Genomic DNA, 17,888 nt, shown 5'->3' with positions numbered 1-17,888 from the left:
GATGGCTAAGGACTCAGCTGCTCGGATTGAGTTGGGGAGTTCATTCAACCAGAAGGGAACATTTAATTTAAAAGTCCATAAAAGTGACTTTGTGCTTCTTTGGGATGGCACAATCAAGCGACGTTCACTTGCAGAACGCAAGCTTCTAGAGGCACATAAGTCTGAAGTAATGAATTTAGGTAAATGGGTGCAGAGCCAGTGGTAGTTTTGTATGCAAACATCAATGCCTTGAATTTTATGCGAGCAGCTATTGGAAGCCAGTGCAAATTGATAAACAGAGGTGTGACGTGTATTCTTTTTGGCTCATTAAAAATTAATCTTGCTGCCGCGTTCTGAATTAATTGTAAAGGTTTGATAGAACTGGCTGGAAGACCTGCCAAGAGAGCATTGCAATAGTCCAGCCTGGACAGAACAAGAGCTTGAACAAGGAGTTGTGCAGCATGTTCCCAAAGAAAGGGCTTGATCTTCTTGATGTTGAATAAAGCGAATCTGCAGGATCTGACAGTTTTAGCAATGTGGTCTGAGAAAGTCAGCTGATCATCAATCATAACTCCAAGGCTTCTAGCTGTTTTTGAAGGAGTTATGGTTGATGTGCCTAACTTGATGGTGAAATTGTGATGGAACGATGGGTTTGCTGGAATCACAAGCAGTTCTGTCTTGGTAAGTAAGTCAAAATAAGTAAGTAAGTAAAGTAAAGTAAGTAAATACAAGTAAGTAAAGTAATAAGTAAAGTAAGTCAAATACCAAAAACTTGAGCAAAGTTAGGTAATATATCAAATAATCAATGTGTCACATAGACAAAACTAACTTTGTTTCTTCAGTAAAACACAAACCAAGTTTGTGTGTCGTCTTATACATCTTCTTGCTTTATGGAGGATCGCAGGCTTATAAGTGCATTACTGCCTTTCACATGGATCACTGACGCTCAATTTACTCTCAATTAGGAGTGTCAATGGTCCATTTGAGAGATAGGTGGTGGTAATGCACTTATAAGTCAGCTAAGTCAGCTAAGAGAGTTGGACTTGTAACCCAAAGATTGTGGGTGTGAGTCTCAGGTCCAGCAGAGATTGTAGATGGGGAGAGGGAATATCCAGTGCTCCTTCCATCCTCAATACTACAACTGAGGTGAGACCCTTGAGCAAGGCACTGAACCCCCAACTGTTCCCTGGATACTTGGCATTTTTTATCCATCATTCATATATATAATTTACTTTTTAAGATCAAATGATTCAAGTCCTTTCTTAGCAACCAGAAATTTGATGTGTATAATTAATTAATGTATTAATTCCCAAATCCAAATTATTTCTTTCAGCTTTGACAGACTGTTATGTTCTCTGTCTCTCTGTGGGTGGAGCTCTGAATGACTGACAGCAGTGTCTTGATTTTTTTTTTTTACTTTAGCAGATAGTTTAATCCAAAGTAACTGAAAGATTATGAACATCACAACCAATTTGTCAAACTAATTAGCAATTGCTGTACGAAAGTTTGGAGAACTACATGTCAACAAGAAGTTGGTAGAGAATTATTAGACTGTCTGCTTAATATCTTCTTACACTTTTTTGTCTACATTCAACTAACCCTAAACCTACCCTGACCAGCGGCCATACTGTGTATTGTCATGCTGATGCTGTGCATGAACAAGGAGACGAAGAGACAAAGGAGCATTTAATTATTTATTATCCAAAGGAACACACAAGTAGCACAAGGGATGAGCAAAAAAAAAAAAAAATACCACATGCAGGACACAGGAAACACAGGGCTTAAATACACATAGACATAATTGGGACACACCTGAAATCAATGAACAATTAAACTTAATGGGAACAGGAAAACCAAATATGGACACAAGGAAATGCAGGAGAAAACTAGGACATGGAACATGTGGTGGAGGAAAACAAACACATAATAGTCCATGGGCGTTACATGTACTGTGTTAGAATGGCATATAGAGGTGAGTAATTAATGACAAGACTTTATACCATTAACTAGATATGATGTGATACATTCATAGGTCTTTTCAACCAGTGATTCCTGTCTTCTGTGTTATTATATGATAGTTGGTACAGATGTTCATACACAAATAATCAAATAGTGTAATATATCAAAGATAGTGTAGAATATGTTGTAATGATCTTTAATAACATTGTTTTAGACATTAAACATTTGCAGTCAGGATCATATCTTGACCAAAATATGCTTGTACTTGAGGTTAAAAATTAAAAAAATATATATTTTAAAAAAGAACAAAAAAAAAATCTACATTTTATAGCTAAAGTCGTTCATACGTGCAGCAGATATTTACACAACTCCAGATAAAATATTCAATAGTTACACATTTCACAGTAAACAATGATGTAAACAGAAATGTTGCTGGTCCTGGTTTCATTTTCCTACATTCTTGTAAAGGATCATAGAAACAACCATTGCTGCTATCTGTGAATGAACAAATAAGATACAATATTAATATTATCAATATGTGCAGTAATACGAAAATGGATACTTAATCTTTGGTTGGTTACTTTTTTATCTATATAGTTAGCAAAGCTAAGTTTTTATTTTTCTAACTAATCTTTTATTTTAGTTGGTTTAACCATTTTGGCTTTCTTTGTGCCAATGTGTAAGGAAACCTCATTATCTAATCGCAGGATGGTCTGTGGAACAAAAACTGGCAAACCTTTAAGAAACATAAGCCAGACCTTTACTAAAATTCATCCAAATAAATATCAAACCAATTAAAAATACAATGTAATGCATGAAGCAGACCATTAATTCTATTCAATCACATACTGAGATGTTGATCATCTTTTGTCATTGGGTGCAAGAACATTAGTCTGCATATGCGTGCATCTTGTATGTGCTGAATTTTTTTTTTTTAAAAATTAAGCAAATACCTCTAAAGCAGCGATTCCCAAAGCCACACCAGCCAGCAGAATTGCATTGTCTTCGACCAGATTCACTAATGCCTGGAAGCAGCCCACGGCAATCTACAACAACGGCAAAAACAAACTGATCAAATGCACACATCAATACAATGTTTTTACACAATTATTTGTACTTATTTTATCATACCACATACTCATATTGATGTATTTAATGCACAATTATGGTTGGTTGCATTTTATTGTATGCATTTATAATTTGCAACCTACTGGCATAAACAACACATCTTTCATGCAAAAAGCCACATTGGTTTTACACAAAATTAACTTCATGCCATTCAGTGAGGCTATGGGATGGTCATAAATTCATACATATCATTAAACACATAAATGTAAGCTTTGGTAATATGTTTCATCACAAAGTGTTCTGTAACATACATCTGTTTTTGCTGCCATTTCATTGCAGGGTCCAGAACTATTTGTGCAACATGTGACAGGATACAGTGATGTGGAATTTACGAACGGAGAGCCCATGAAGTCAGTGTAGTTTGTATATCCACAGCATTTCAGCTAGAAAAAAATAAATAAATAAATAAACACACACACACACACACACACATGCAGTGGTTTACAAACAGTTTAAATTATTAGGGATTTAAAGAGCTGGACATGATGGCTGGTGCTGTACCTCATTCATAGTGCTGTTCCAGACTGAAGTGAAACTCTCGGAGCGGCCATAGTTGTCCTCAATGCTTTTAGCAACTTTTCCTTCAATTTCATCCAGAATTTTCTGAAACTGGAATGAGGTTAAAATTCAGCTTCAGTCTCTGATTTTGCAGACTAATGCTCTCCCTTACATGCGAAGACAAATTGATTACAACCATACAGGATTATGAAATCATAAACAGATCAGATTATAAGGTGTATATGGGTTTAAAATCTATTTTTGTACAAATAAGCTATTGTGATTCTTAATGTGCTGTATATTGTATTGCCAATATGAACTTGGTCATGAAAATGTATTTGTTCATTAAAAGCTCACATCTTTTAAGGCTCAAATTATTATTTTAAGATCATTTGTGTATCATGATTGCTCTGTATTTTTTACTTGACTAAATAGGATTTTTGAGTTGTTTTGAAAGTATTTTGCATTTGTGTCACTCCTGTTAGCTCCCATGGTTATGAAATGCTTTAAAAAATATGGGAACTTTTATAATTTTGTGTAGATACTGCATATTTAAAATAGGCTGGAAATTGTTTTTGTACGTAAAGTCCCTATATATATATATTATTCAATATTAATCACAAAAATGCAGGGGTGTAGCTACGTGAAAGTTTTACATTTAAATAAATGTGTTACTTGCTCTTTCCTTATAATTAGTTGTGAAATTTGTAAACGTTTTTGAGTGAAAATTGTAAATCCTACACCTCTGGGTTTTTATTTTTGTTTGTTTGTTTGTTTTTGTTTGTTTTCTTCAGTGTGCTTTTGTTCTGGTATGGTGTATTAGATCTCACCAAAGGCTCAAAGACGAAGAGCACTATCGCCGCTGCCACCTCCACGAGGAAGATAATGAGCACAATGGTGAAGAACTAGGAGAAAAGTTGAGAAATTTACATTTTTGTCAGAATCTAAACTTTGTGAGTGAAACATTCAGATTCAAATTAAACATTTAATGGAAACAGGCTCACTTACCGAGAGCAGCATGCATTTGCTTTCCTTTACGGCTCCACAGCATCCCAGGAAGCCCACGAGCGTCAGAAACACTCCCACACCGATCAGCAGGTAGCCGATGTTTGCCAGCTGTGCCAGTTCAGGGGGCGCCTCTTCAATGTGCTCTATAAAGCCCAGAAGAGAGACTCTGTCTACTGCCACCCAGATGCCCACCGCCAATATGGCAGCGCCTGCCAGCTGCAATGAGGAAGGGGAGGATGGAGGAAACCACTGTCATTTTACAGTTTAATGTTGCAGTAAATAGTTTTGTGTGTGGAAACATGAGTGATCTGGGTGAAGGAGCTTTTATTATATTCCTCGTTTGATAAGAGTTACTCAGTAGCTCAGTTTACAGGAGGCCTTTATGACAGAAGTAGTTAGTGATAAGAGTCACAGATTTAAACTCTGTTCTATTTAGAAATAAGTAAAATGGATGAACTGGTCATTGTAAAAAGCAGTCATGAAACATTTTTGGGTTGAGAAGTCCCATATTCAATGAAGATCATACTTACAAAGATGACGCCGTTGAAGACGAACATCATAACTTTGAGAAAACCCTTGCAGCACATCTTGGCAGATTTTCCTAATAAAAAATAAAAAAAATATTACAGATTATTGTTATGCATTTATTTATTTTATTTTTATTTTTTTACAAATGTGTTTAGAAAAGCAGGGGTATAAAAGTGAATCTTAATATATATATATATATATATATATATATATATATATATATATATATATATATATATATATATATATATATATATATATATATATATATATATATATATATATATATATAAAAATGATTGTTTTATTAATATCATTATTAATATTATTATAAAAGGACTATTGCATCTATACAACATTAACTGTGATTATAATCACAGTTAAAACATTTTATATTTTATTATCTTTTATATTATCACACCTTTCAGGTATTGAGGTCAGTAAAATATATATAGCAAGAATGCATCAAAAATGACAAAAAACCCTACAAACTTTGACTAATATTCTGGCTAAATTTTCTTCAAACAGGTTCTTTAATGTTCTAAAACCCTTATTATCCAGCATGGAATGTATTTCTAAAATGTTTTAGTTGGACATTTGTGTATTATTTTTTACTTGTTTCAGAACGTTCAGAGAACATTAAAAATAACATTGCCATAATGTTTGCAAACTTATGAAAAGGAATTTTCCCTTAATGTTTGTACAAAACCGAGAAACAAACTGGACAGTAATGTAATTATCAAAAAATATGTATCAATCTATAGACTGTTTTATCACCTGCTTCTCTTAAATGACGTCAGAGCTGTAAAGAAGTGCACCGTTAAAAAACAAAAAACAAAAAAGCTAGCACTACTACTGGGAAAATAGGAACGAGTAGTCAGAGCTAACTAAAGATTAATGGACAGCTCCTCTACTTCCTGCTAGCAGGCACTGGAAAGAGTAAATACAGCTTTATCTGGTTCTGGGAAATATTTGACTAGTGAAGGAAATTCTGATGTTTTCCAGATGGGTTGGCTCCTCAAAATGTGGTGATGCTTACCGGAGGAGGTTAATTTTGGCTATTCTCTATAAATAGCATTGGTTTCTGACTCGTGTGTGTGTGTGTGTGTGTTTTCCTATTAGTTTGTTTGTATAAACATAAATATATCACTCTTCTTAAAAATCTACAATTATAGAAACTAAACATTTCCATTAATAATTTTAAACTCTGGAAATCACATCATTTTCTTGATGAATGTCGAATAATATCTGTTATGTTCTGTATGTGAAAGAACAGATGAAAGCATGCCTACCTGTCCACAGGTGAATGGTGCTCTCAGGTGTGTGGAATCGATCTGAAGTCTCAAACGTCGTCAGACAAAAGTATATGCTGGGGGCGGGGCTTACACTCTAACAACGCCTCATGTTTTCTTATTTATTTTTTCCCAGAACAACTTCCTTATGGATGAAGCTTTTATGGCATGATGAGTTTAGATTGAAGTCAGCTGATGATACAGTCATGGAAATATTTATTTTATATACGTGTGTTGAAATAGACCTTTGAACTGTTTGAAGAAGAAAGAAGAAGGAAACTCCTGTAGGCCACCAAAAAAATAAAAATCTATCTATCTATCTATCTATCTATCTATCTATCTATCTATCTATCTATCTATCTATCTATCTATCTATCTATCTATCTATCCATCTATCTATCTATCTATCTATCTATTAATCTGTCTGTCTGTGTCTGTCTTTAAGTTCATTGTATATTTCTTCTTTTTTGCCACAAACTACGGAACTCACTCAGACAGGGGAAGTCAAATCATAGTGGTTTACCATGCTGTGTTTCAGAGCTCTGTGTGTATTCATTATGTGTCATTGAGGCTTTAAGGGGCTTGGTAAGACAGACTTTGATATCTCTCTGTTCTTTTGAAAGTGTCTTTCTTTCTTTGTTTTTTGAATGTATTATCAACAGTTGATATAATATTGTAAAATCACTGTGACGTCAGTGTCAGCAATGAGGTAAGTTAAACCAGGTTTTATGTAGGTAACGCCTTCACACAAGAAGAAATGAGACTGAAATAAAGCATCATATTGTAGTTGTCAAAAAGAAAATGCTGTATAGATATATATTGATCACTTCTTGATTCAAGGCATGGTGGTTTACTTCACAACTTTTTTAGATTATTATATTTGTAAACATACAGTAGTTCATCATATTTTTATGATGCATTTCCATCCAGAAGTATTGAAGATCTGGGTCTGAGTTAAATAACCAAATCTATACATAAAATAATTTGATATAGTTTTTCTTTTTCTTTTCTTTTTTTTCTTCTCAAAATTAAATTGAGAAGTAACAACAAATAAATACATACTCAAATAAACAGATGTAATATTTTATTGTCATAACTTTAATAATTACAAGTACATTAATCACTAAACTCTGGTTGACTGATGAACTCAAAGGGGCTTTCCAGCCATTGTAGAGACACAGTTCAAATGATGCTAATAATGTCAGAAATAATTTCTTTTTAAATACCTACTGTATATGTTTTGTAGTTGTGGCTCTGCTGAAGTCTGTCGGAATGGCTGCTTCTATTTTGATCTTTCTGCTCATGATTCATGGTGAGTCAAAGCTACTGTTCACTCTGGCTGTTCTCACTGATCAAAACAACAACATTTTTCAAGTTTTTCATATGAAGTTGAGGATATAATAAATATAAAATGCATATATTGTGATTATAAGGGGTTCTGAAATGAGAAATCAAATTTCCCTTCCTTTGATATTTACATTTACATTTAGTCATTTTGCAAATGCTTTTATCCAAATCAACTTACAATCCTTTCTCTTTCTTTCTTTCTTTCTTTCTTTCTTTCTTTCTTTCTTTCTTTCTTTCTTTCTTTCTTTCTTTCTTTCTTTGAGAGGGACAATCGATCAACAAACAAGTTACTTGCTGTAAACAAGCCAGAGTTAGCTACAAGTGCTAGTTTACATCTGTTGTCCCTAGCCAAGTCTTAACAGGCACATTAAAAATACAAAAGTCAATAAAAATACACTATAAATTCAATAAATACAATAGCAATGTAATAAGTACAGCAGGAATTTTAAAACTATATGAACATACCCTCAAACAGACAATATATTGCTCACCTCACCTAGCCCTCAACTTAATAACAGTATATAGTGAATAGACTATATAAAAAATGGAAATTAAAGAAAAAAGTAGGTTCATGGACTTAAGTATTTGCTGTATGGTAACAATTATAATTGTCCCTAATCCAAGATTTAAGATGTTTTTAAAAGAGGAGAGACTATTACATTCCCTTAACTCATTTGGGCTAACTCATTGTTTTTTGATTATGTGACACTGATGATAATTATTACCCTTATGGTCCAATGTCTTTAATTCCTGTTTATAAAGTGACTCCAGTGGTTGCAATATTGTTTTATTGGCTTGCACCCAGCTGTTATTAGCGGTTAAACAGTAAGGAAAATTTGAAAAGATAATTGCATGCAAGAAAAGCTTTGTGGCCTTCATTGGTAGGTATGATATTATGTGCTTAAAATTTGCCAGGTTAAATTTGACAATATTGGCAACCTTTCTTGTATGCTTTTTGAATGAGAGTCGTGAGTCTAGGATGATTCCCAGATATTTAAAGTCAGATACCACTCTAACCTTATCTTGGTTAACAATAACCTCAGGGTCATAAGGTACAGTAGTTTGTTTTGTAAAATACACACATACTGTTTTACTAATGTTCAGGTGTAAGCATAAATTAGTTAGCCAAATGAATACCTTACTCATGGCCTCAGTCAGTTGGTGTGCAGCTTGTTGTTTATTTTTAGCAGGCACGTAGAGGATTTTGTCATCTGCAAACATTTGTAAATGTTCAGATGGACAAACAGGCAGGTCATTTATGTAGAGACTGAACAGAAGGGGGCCCAGTATAGATCCAAGAGGGACACCTATTTTACAGTTTAGATATGTAAATTGAGTTTTGTTAATGCGTGTACTTTGTTTTCTGTCAGTTAAATATGATTTCATCCATTTGATTTCCTTCCGAAAAAATTTAAATAAGATGATTTTGACAAAAGAACAAGATGATCGATGGTGTCAAATGCTTTTTTTTTAATCTAAAAATATTGCACCCACCATGCCTCCTTTATCTAAATTAATTTTGATGTTCTCGATAAAAAAAAGCGAATGGCTGTTTCTGTGGAGTGATTACTTCGAAAGCCAAACTCCATTGGATGCAGTGTTGTATGACCTTTACTAAGATCAGTAGTCAGTAGTCAGTTTCGGCACCCATTTCTCTGCTACCTTGGAGATTACAGGTAGTATACTGATAGACCTATAGTTCTCCATCAGTGTTTTATCACCGGCCTTGAAAATGGGCGTTATCACAGCTGTTTTCCAGGAGCTTGAACACAACTCTTTTTTAGACCACATTGGTGAAAATGGGCTCGAATGCATTTGCTAATTAAACGACATGGCACTGGATGGGAAAATGCGAACAGCGCCGGACTGAAACTACCCAGCTACAATTGTTTTGGTCTAAAAATTTTCTAAGAATATTACCATGGATTGCTCTTACAAGGTTTTTAGTGGGTAATTTTATTTTTGTTCCCAGAACATTCTCTCAAAAGATAGGATAGCATTCTCTAAAAACATTCAACTTTTTTTTTTATCAGAACATTATTCCCTAAGAGTCTAATTAAGAATTAAGCAGAGGTTTAGAAGTTGATGTTCATGTCTGTTTAAAAGTATTAGTTGAGTTTGATGTCACCATAATGGTGGTAAGTGTTGGCTTTAGTTGTGCAATTTGTCACTTGATTTGTCATTGTTGTTCTTCAGCTGCTGTGATCTTTTTTTATGACAAAGACGGCAACAGAATATGTGTTTAGGTGATGCTGATGATTTCATATAAGGTATGGTTTAATTGTATATTATTTTTTTAAGCAACTCAATGGGTCAACAGCCTGAGACCCAGCTGAATTGTAAAGCAAACATCTAGATTGATGGTCTGTATCAACAATGGTGACATGCTTCATGCTGCAATGTATTATGGGTACATCATACAAAACTCATACTCATGGCACCCAGAATGCATTGCGGCATGAAGCATGCCACCATTGTTGAGATTGATATACTAATTATTGAGGTCTCTGTGTGTCTAGTATTCTGTGGTAAAAAGTGATTCACAAACAATGTAAATTAATATGAACAGATGCACTATATAAGATCTAAGTCTACAGCACCTTATGGGCCATTTGATTGTGCATTGATAAGCAATAAAGGATTTTACATTTATGATTTATTGATTGCTGGAGTTTGCCATCAATTAAAGGTTGGGTTTACGCTTTCAACCAGAATTTGACTTCTGAGCAATGTAAGCCCACATTGAATGTGATGGGAACCATTATTAGAATGTTAGAGGATAATGTTCTAACAATGTTATCAATAAACATTTCTATAATGTTTTAGATAATGTTATCCTAACTTTTAGCAGAACACTCTGGGAACTAAAATAAAACTTGCCACTGAAAACATTCCCAGAACATTAAATATTTCTAGGTGGGTTTATTTAAAACAGTTGTGTTCGATCCTTTAGTAGAGGTGCTGATTTAAATCTGGCATTTCTTTTGTGTTATTTTGTGTCGCAAGTTCAGTGATATAGGTAGTGAAGGTTCTCTCCAGCCAGTCCTTGATCTGACATTTACACGTCACGTTTTAGCAACAGTATGATTTGCTTGGAACCTCAACTGAAGTGGTACTAAAAAATGTATTAGGTACCAGGTACTGTACCCAGTGGACAACCCCCCAAAAGAGAATCATACTGAGCCATACTGTGCAGTAGAAAAGTGTCATTGGCGAATGTTAAAATAATATTTTTTTTAATATCAGTTTTGCTTAAAATGAATTCTGTGTTTCAGGGGTTTCTGCTGGTTGGGGTGTGAGTTACACTCCTTCACACATCTGTGCACTAAAGACCTCATCAGTGATAATGAACTGCAATTATACATACCCTACTGGATATAAGATTGAGAAAGTGTTCTGGACCAAAACTACTGTTAGAAATACTGATAATGAGTTTCCAGATCTGTCTAAGGATCCTGAATACAGTCAGAGGCTTCAGTATCTGGGAGACAAACAGCAGAACTGCACCATCAGACTGAGTCATGTGACACAGAAGGACCAACACATGTACTATTTCAGATTCACAACTGATAAACCTGATGTGAAATGGCTTGGTCATCCAGGAGTGAATCTTACTGTCACAGGTGACTTTCATGAGGCTGAGCTCTTCTTCTGTGGATTATGTTGAATAATAATCAGTGTATGACAGCAGCACTAGATATAATGTGTGTGTTGTGTTCAGATCTTCAGGTGGAGGCTCCTGAGAGAGTGACAGAGGGTCATAATGTCCGTCTGACATGTAAAAGCAGCTGCGCTCTGACTGACAGAGCAACATTCATCTGGTACAGAAACTCACAGCCATTAACTGAGAGAAGAGACAGAAACAATCAACTCCTGCTGCAGTCAGTCAGAAGAGAGGATGCAGGCAGATACAGCTGTGCTCTACATGGACACACTTACATCTCTCCTGCTGCTCAGCTCACTGTCTCCTGTGAGTACAGATTCATTAGTTCTTTTCAAAAACAAAAGAATGTAGATTGTGTTTGAACAAGATCATTTAAGGCTTTGAATTTTGTTCTTTTTAGACCCACCAATTATCCTCTCAGTATCCATCAGTCCATCTGTAATAGTGGAGGGAGATTCAGTGACTCTGAACTGCAGCAGTGATGCAAACCCTCCTGCAAAAAATCAGCTGGTTTAAAGGAAGAATATCTGTAGGATCTGGAAGAGTCTATAGCATCTCAAATATCAACTCTCATCACAGTGGAATATACAAGTGCAAGTCCAGAAATAAACATGGAGAGAAATACTCTGCTAGTGTGACTTTAAACGTCATGTGTGAGTTAATGATGATTCAGTCTAATTCCTTGTCACCTCAGATTTATCATTATAGATAATTATATCTTTATTTTAATTTTTAAGATCCTCCCAGGAACGTCTCAGTGTCTATAACTGGATCAGGTGTAATAGTGGAGGGAGATTCAGTGACTCTGATCTGCAGCAGTGATTCAAACCCTCCTGCTCTGAACTTCAGCTGGTTTAAGGAGAATCAAAGCTCCTCTGTTGGATCTGGACAGAGTTTCAGTGCACTACAGAGTGGACGCTTCTACTGTGAGGCTCACAATCAACATGGATCTCAGAGATCAGACGCTGTTACTGTCACTGTTAAAGGTAGAGCAGCTCATTTACTTACATTACTCCTTCTAAACTAAGTTATTCTGATCAATTTCTCTTAATGTTTCATCTTGTCTCAGTACTAAATTTGAAGATATCTCATACAGCCATTGTAGTTACGCTTTGTGGAGTTGTGGTTGCTGTCATCATTGTACTGCTTACCTGGTAAGAATGACAAAACCTGTATGTGTGTGTGTGTTTAGTTATGTGGTTTAATATTGTGTAATGTCAATATAACATGATTTCTTTTTTAGCAGCTGCATGAACAGGAACACACTGCAGTCAAAGGTCAGTCAATTTCACTAAGGTCTCAAATAAGTTTTTTTTTTTTTTTCTCAATAGGGGGTGCTAAAGGGAAAGATAATGTCATTCAAAATAAATAAGGAAAAAATGGAGAAGAGAAGAACCTAAAAGGGAAAGAATAAAAAAAAAAAAAAAAGAATCACACCAAATTTGTGAAAAAAAAAATCACATCATCTCTCTGTGTGTTTGTGTGTGTGTGTGTTTCTCTCGCTCTCTTTCTAATAAGTTAATTAATAACTGCATTAGAATGGCTCAAGCATTACCATCTTTAAAATGACGTTCTGGAACTAGCAAAAGAGGTGTTGGATGTAATGTTCTTATCACAATAGCGATGTAAATACAAAAACTGGATGAATCCCTTTAAACATATCACCTGATTGATCCGCTTTGTGTTGTGGCCACATCACCACCTCAGGTGTGCATTATTTTTTCCTTCAACAGCCCAGAGTCAATTATTCCGCTTACCACACCTCAAGAAATCGAGCAGTCATCAATTATTCCTTATATATATATATATATATATATATATATATATATATATATATATATATATATATATATATATATATATATATATCAGGGTTTTTTTTCGGTAGTGGATCTATGCATTTCAGCTGCTCGTTACGTCATCACATGTGCTTTGACATTATAGCAATTTATAGAAAGAGGCTTGAGTCTATGAGTTGTCACACTGAGATCTGCTCACAGCGATTCTATCTCATCTATGAACTAATTAAATAACTCTTAGAGGCTATATTGTGCATCAGAAAAAAGTATTGAAATGTCCATGTTTCTTATCAATTGCTTTATTGTACAGTAAAATCTTGGTGCCAGATTTCGTTTCTGCATACAAATGTACTTACAATCATAACAAATGTGGAATGTGACTGAACATCAAGATATGATCCATGTATATATTTATGAATATGTATATTAATTTTATAATGCATGCTATTCTTGTTTTATATGTCTTTATTTTATGGCTCTGATTCACCACTCTTCTCTCTTCTGAACGCTGATGGTAACATTATTGGATATATTTTCGTTTCAGTCTCACACAAACACTTCTGATGGCATGATATCTGATCCTAGTCTATTCTCATATGTTTATGAGAATGTGGTGGTAAGTGTACAACTTTTTTATTCAAGCCTAGACAAGGTCACTATAGCACTTTTCAAAACTAGTTGTGTTTTCCTTTTCCTCCTGGTTCTCATTTTTCTTCTGTCTCTCTTTTCATGAAGGCCGTTCATCCTTGCAGTACAACTCCTGAGCCTAAAATGAACATCCCTCTGTATGAGAATGTGATAATTTATGAGAATCTTAACATTGTGAGTCATTAGAGAATATCAATGTGCTATAAAATGTCCTGTTCTTTAATCTACACCAATGAGCCATTTCATTATGGCCTCTTTTACACTGCAGGTCTTGATGCCCAATTCCGATTTGTTGCATTTATGCAATTGTTTTGGCTGTCTATTTACACGTTCTTTCAATTGGGACCCATATTTGATTCATGTGTTTATGCCTGCCATACCACCTGAAACATTGCTCATGTGTTGTCTTCATTTACCCCCTCCACATGTGCTCCTCATGAGAATAATGTGACTTTTGGGGGGTGGGGGTTTGACCTGCAGAATGATTTATATGATTTATATGTTTAGCAAATGTTTATTGCAAACTGTGTTTTGTAGAGCACTTAATTATCTGTTTTACTGAAAAAGTTTTATATTTATGTCATGCTACATTTAACAAAGTGGATGATTCTCTTATATTCAAAATACAACACATGCTCTTACTATTCATATCGTTCTTAATTGATTTTGAAAATGCATTATACAATCACAAAACATTACATTTAAGAAGAGAAAGTAAAGCCATAATGTACCTAATGTACAAGCCATATTGTACAGTAGGTATAATTTTCTGTAGAAATTATTACATTTCGGAATTTGTTTTATTTTTGCTTGTCGTTTTGTTAAGTACAATTTCAGTAAGTGGTGTTTATTGTTATATTGAGAACAGCACAGCGAGAGAGATCTGCTGTGGATGGAGCTGTATTATATCTTAACATGTCTCACCATTCTTTCCTGTCCACCGCTCCGTGTGCAGATAAATAAATTCTAATATCATCCACAATCTGAGTGTGTGTGTGCTGTTGAAGAGTGGGGCAAACTGGGCCAGGTTAGCCAAAGGTCACTTTTTTTTTTTTTTTGCGCATGTAGCTGAGTGTGAATTTACACTCATTTTGCCAGCACGGGTCACATGTTTGTTAAAACTCAGAGAAGTACCGACTTGTCACAGTTTTAATGATGTATGTAGTGTAAAAACAGAAGTTCCTCTGGTTGTGTGCATTGTGCTCATGTTTGTTAAAGTATTTTAACTGATTGTTATAATACTGCTGGATCTCATGCGACAGAAACACAGGGTTTGTAGTACAATTGTATCATTGGAACAACATAATTCTTAGATAAATAAAAACATCAATGTATTTCATGATGATTATAAAACCATCAAAAAATAACAGCCGTCGCTTGATATCATGTAACTTTAGCTTTCTTTGATGCTGCAAATGTGTTTAACAAACACACTGTCACAACAGCCAAAAAAGACACATTACATAATAAGAGTTAAGAGCCCAACTAATTAAAACACTAATCACTGTTATGGTGAAACACATTAGAGTTAAACCTCTGTTAATTCTCAATAAAACATTCTGTAGATGTCTAACAGAAATAAAGTCAGTCTGGTTAGTAATAAGTGAAGCTGGTAAAGCTGTTTGTGGAGTTGTTTAATCCTCCTCTGGTGAGATCTTGAGAGATTTAATGTCTTCTTTCATCTTCAATTGATTTCATCTAAGGTTGTGGCTGAAGTCAGTTGTAGTTCTTGTGTTTCTGCTCATCTCTTTTTCTGTTCTCTTCTTTCCTTCAGTGATTCTGCTTGTTAACAGGCTTATTAAGGCTGAAATTACTTAATATTTAATATATACACAGATTTTGTGGCTCAGATAAGGTCCAGTTCTGGTTAATTTATTTACTCTTGGCTGACATGTGGCATTGCTATGGCTTGCTTGTGGCTCAAATCTGGCAAACAGGAGTGGTCCGCCCAAGTACCATCATTCCACGCTGCATGTGGGCCAGATCATCTTTCCACGGGTGCCAGATGTGGGCCGGATCTGGGCCGACACAATGTTGCTATGTGGGATAATTTCTGGAAACTTCATTTGCTCACAATACCACCTGGTGGCCAACGAGTGTAAAACAAGCAGATATATTAGAGACAGAGATGTAAAGTCCAGCAAGTCCAGAGGTCCGAAAGTAAAATTCCTGCCATATTTTTGTTCCACCCAAGTCTAAAAGAGTTAAAGTTAGTGAGATAATTAAGTGACTAATTCTAATGATTGTGCATTAGTGATAAACACCTGCTGTTATTGTGCATTACAGAGGATCGGATTATTTATTGGTTAAAATGATGCTGCCATCATGGAGATCAGTGTTTGCTTCAGTTGGGTTCTTGCCCCTTTTATTAATTCAAAATAATTTGCTTTTAAACACTTGCGGTTGTGTCACATAGTAAACAAATGAATTGCTGAATTAAAAAAAAGCTTGAAAAAGCAAGTTAAATTGCAATTTTTTCTACAAAAACATTGAAATGAACATCATGAAGGTGTCTCTCTTTGGTTTGTTAAATGATGTTCAGCTATTACGGAAATACAAAAAAGTCCTATTAAACAAACATTATTGTGACACTTAAAGATTGGGGGAAAAAAGTTGACCAGGCTCAAGATTTTAGACATGAGCACTTATCATATGATCCTCAACAGTGGTGACAATAATTAGTCATGCTACAGTGCATGATGAGAGTTTTTTACATTTACATTACATTTACATTAATTCTTTAAGCAGACGCTTTTATCCAAAGCGACTTACAGATGAAGACAGTGGAAGCAATCAAAAACAACAAAAAGAGCAATGATATATAAGTGCTATAACAAGTCTCAGTTAGCTTAACACAGTACACATAGCATGGGATTTTAAATAATATAATAAATAAAAAGAAAACAGATAGAATAAAAAAATAAAAGATAAAAGAATAGAGCAAGCCAGTTAGAGGTCTTTACACATACACACACACATACATATACAATTGCATAATAAATGAAAAGAAAATAGAATACAAAAAGATTAGAAAGGTAGTTAGATTTTTTAAACAATAGAATTACAATAGTGAGTGTTAAAGTTAGAGGGTCAAATAAAGATGGAAGAGATGTGTTTTAAGCCGAATCTTGAAGATGGCTATGGACTCAGCTGCTCGGATTGAGTTGGGGAGTTCATTCCACCAGAAGGGAACATTTAATTTAAAAGTCCGTAAAAGTGACTTTGTGCTTCTTTGGGATGGCACAATCAACTAATAACAATCAACTTTTACTATGGTGTTACCCAGCTGGCAGCATTTTGTTGATTGTCACCATAGTTGAGATTCATATGCTGGGTCATGATGTCTGTGCGTCTTTATAGAGCACATTTTCAAAAAATGCATTGCATTACATACATTAGATTTCAAATTAATTCATTGTAACTGTTGAACCAACAGTTAATTTACATGTGGCAGTTCCACAACGTAGGTTATTTAAAAAGTTAACATATGTTAAGTGAAATAAAATGGTTTTGGAAATAAACAGACTGAGGACTAATAATTATTTCATCATGTAAAGCCAGCTAATAACAGTTTTCTGCACTGCTTTATAACAAAACATTTACTTTTACACAGAAATATCTAAAACAAGAAGCCAAAAGTCAAGAGCCCAACTGAAGCAAACACTGATCTCCATGATGGTGGAATCATTTTAACTAATAAAACATCAGCATCTGATCCTCTGTAACGCACAATAACAGCAGGTGTTCATCACCAATGCACAATCATCATTTAATTAGTCTCTTAATTATCTCAATTTAATGAGATAATTAAGTGACTAATTAAATGAAGATTGTACATTAGTGATGAACTTCTGCTGTTAACAATCAACATCACTGAAGTAAAGCGAAACACAAGAACTACAACTGAATTTAGCCACAGCCTTCAACTGAAAAAAAAAAAAAAAAAAAAAAACCTATGCCACCATAGTTGTGGTCAGGGTTTGCTTTATGTAGTCTCTTGACCCTTTTACTAATTCAAAGCAATTTGATTCAAAACAA

At 34.6% G+C, this 17,888-nt stretch overlaps 1 protein-coding gene and 1 pseudogene across 1 annotated transcript; one reads left to right on the top strand and one right to left on the bottom strand.

Moving 5' to 3' along the window:
• Positions 1-1,660: 1,660 nt before the first annotated feature.
• tspan34a (tetraspanin 34a) lies at positions 1,661-6,486 on the bottom strand. The gene is made up of 8 exons (XM_052529861.1): positions 6,393-6,486; positions 5,103-5,173; positions 4,573-4,788; positions 4,395-4,469; positions 3,568-3,675; positions 3,318-3,449; positions 2,892-2,984; positions 1,661-2,433 (listed from the first exon to the last, which is right to left on the bottom strand). The coding sequence occupies exons 2-8, from the start codon at positions 5,157-5,159 to the stop codon at positions 2,383-2,385; spliced, it is 732 nt and encodes a 243-aa protein (XP_052385821.1). The 5' UTR covers positions 5,160-5,173; positions 6,393-6,486; the 3' UTR covers positions 1,661-2,382.
• LOC128028783 (B-cell receptor CD22-like) lies at positions 5,663-14,922 on the top strand (annotated as a pseudogene).
• Positions 14,923-17,888: the final 2,966 nt, after the last annotated feature.

This window comes from Carassius gibelio, chromosome A1, assembly GCF_023724105.1.
Source record: "Carassius gibelio isolate Cgi1373 ecotype wild population from Czech Republic chromosome A1, carGib1.2-hapl.c, whole genome shotgun sequence".
Lineage (NCBI taxonomy): Eukaryota > Metazoa > Chordata > Actinopteri > Cypriniformes > Cyprinidae > Carassius > Carassius gibelio.
Note: the sequence above shows the minus strand (reverse complement) of the source record. Positions and strands in the feature narration are given on the sequence as shown.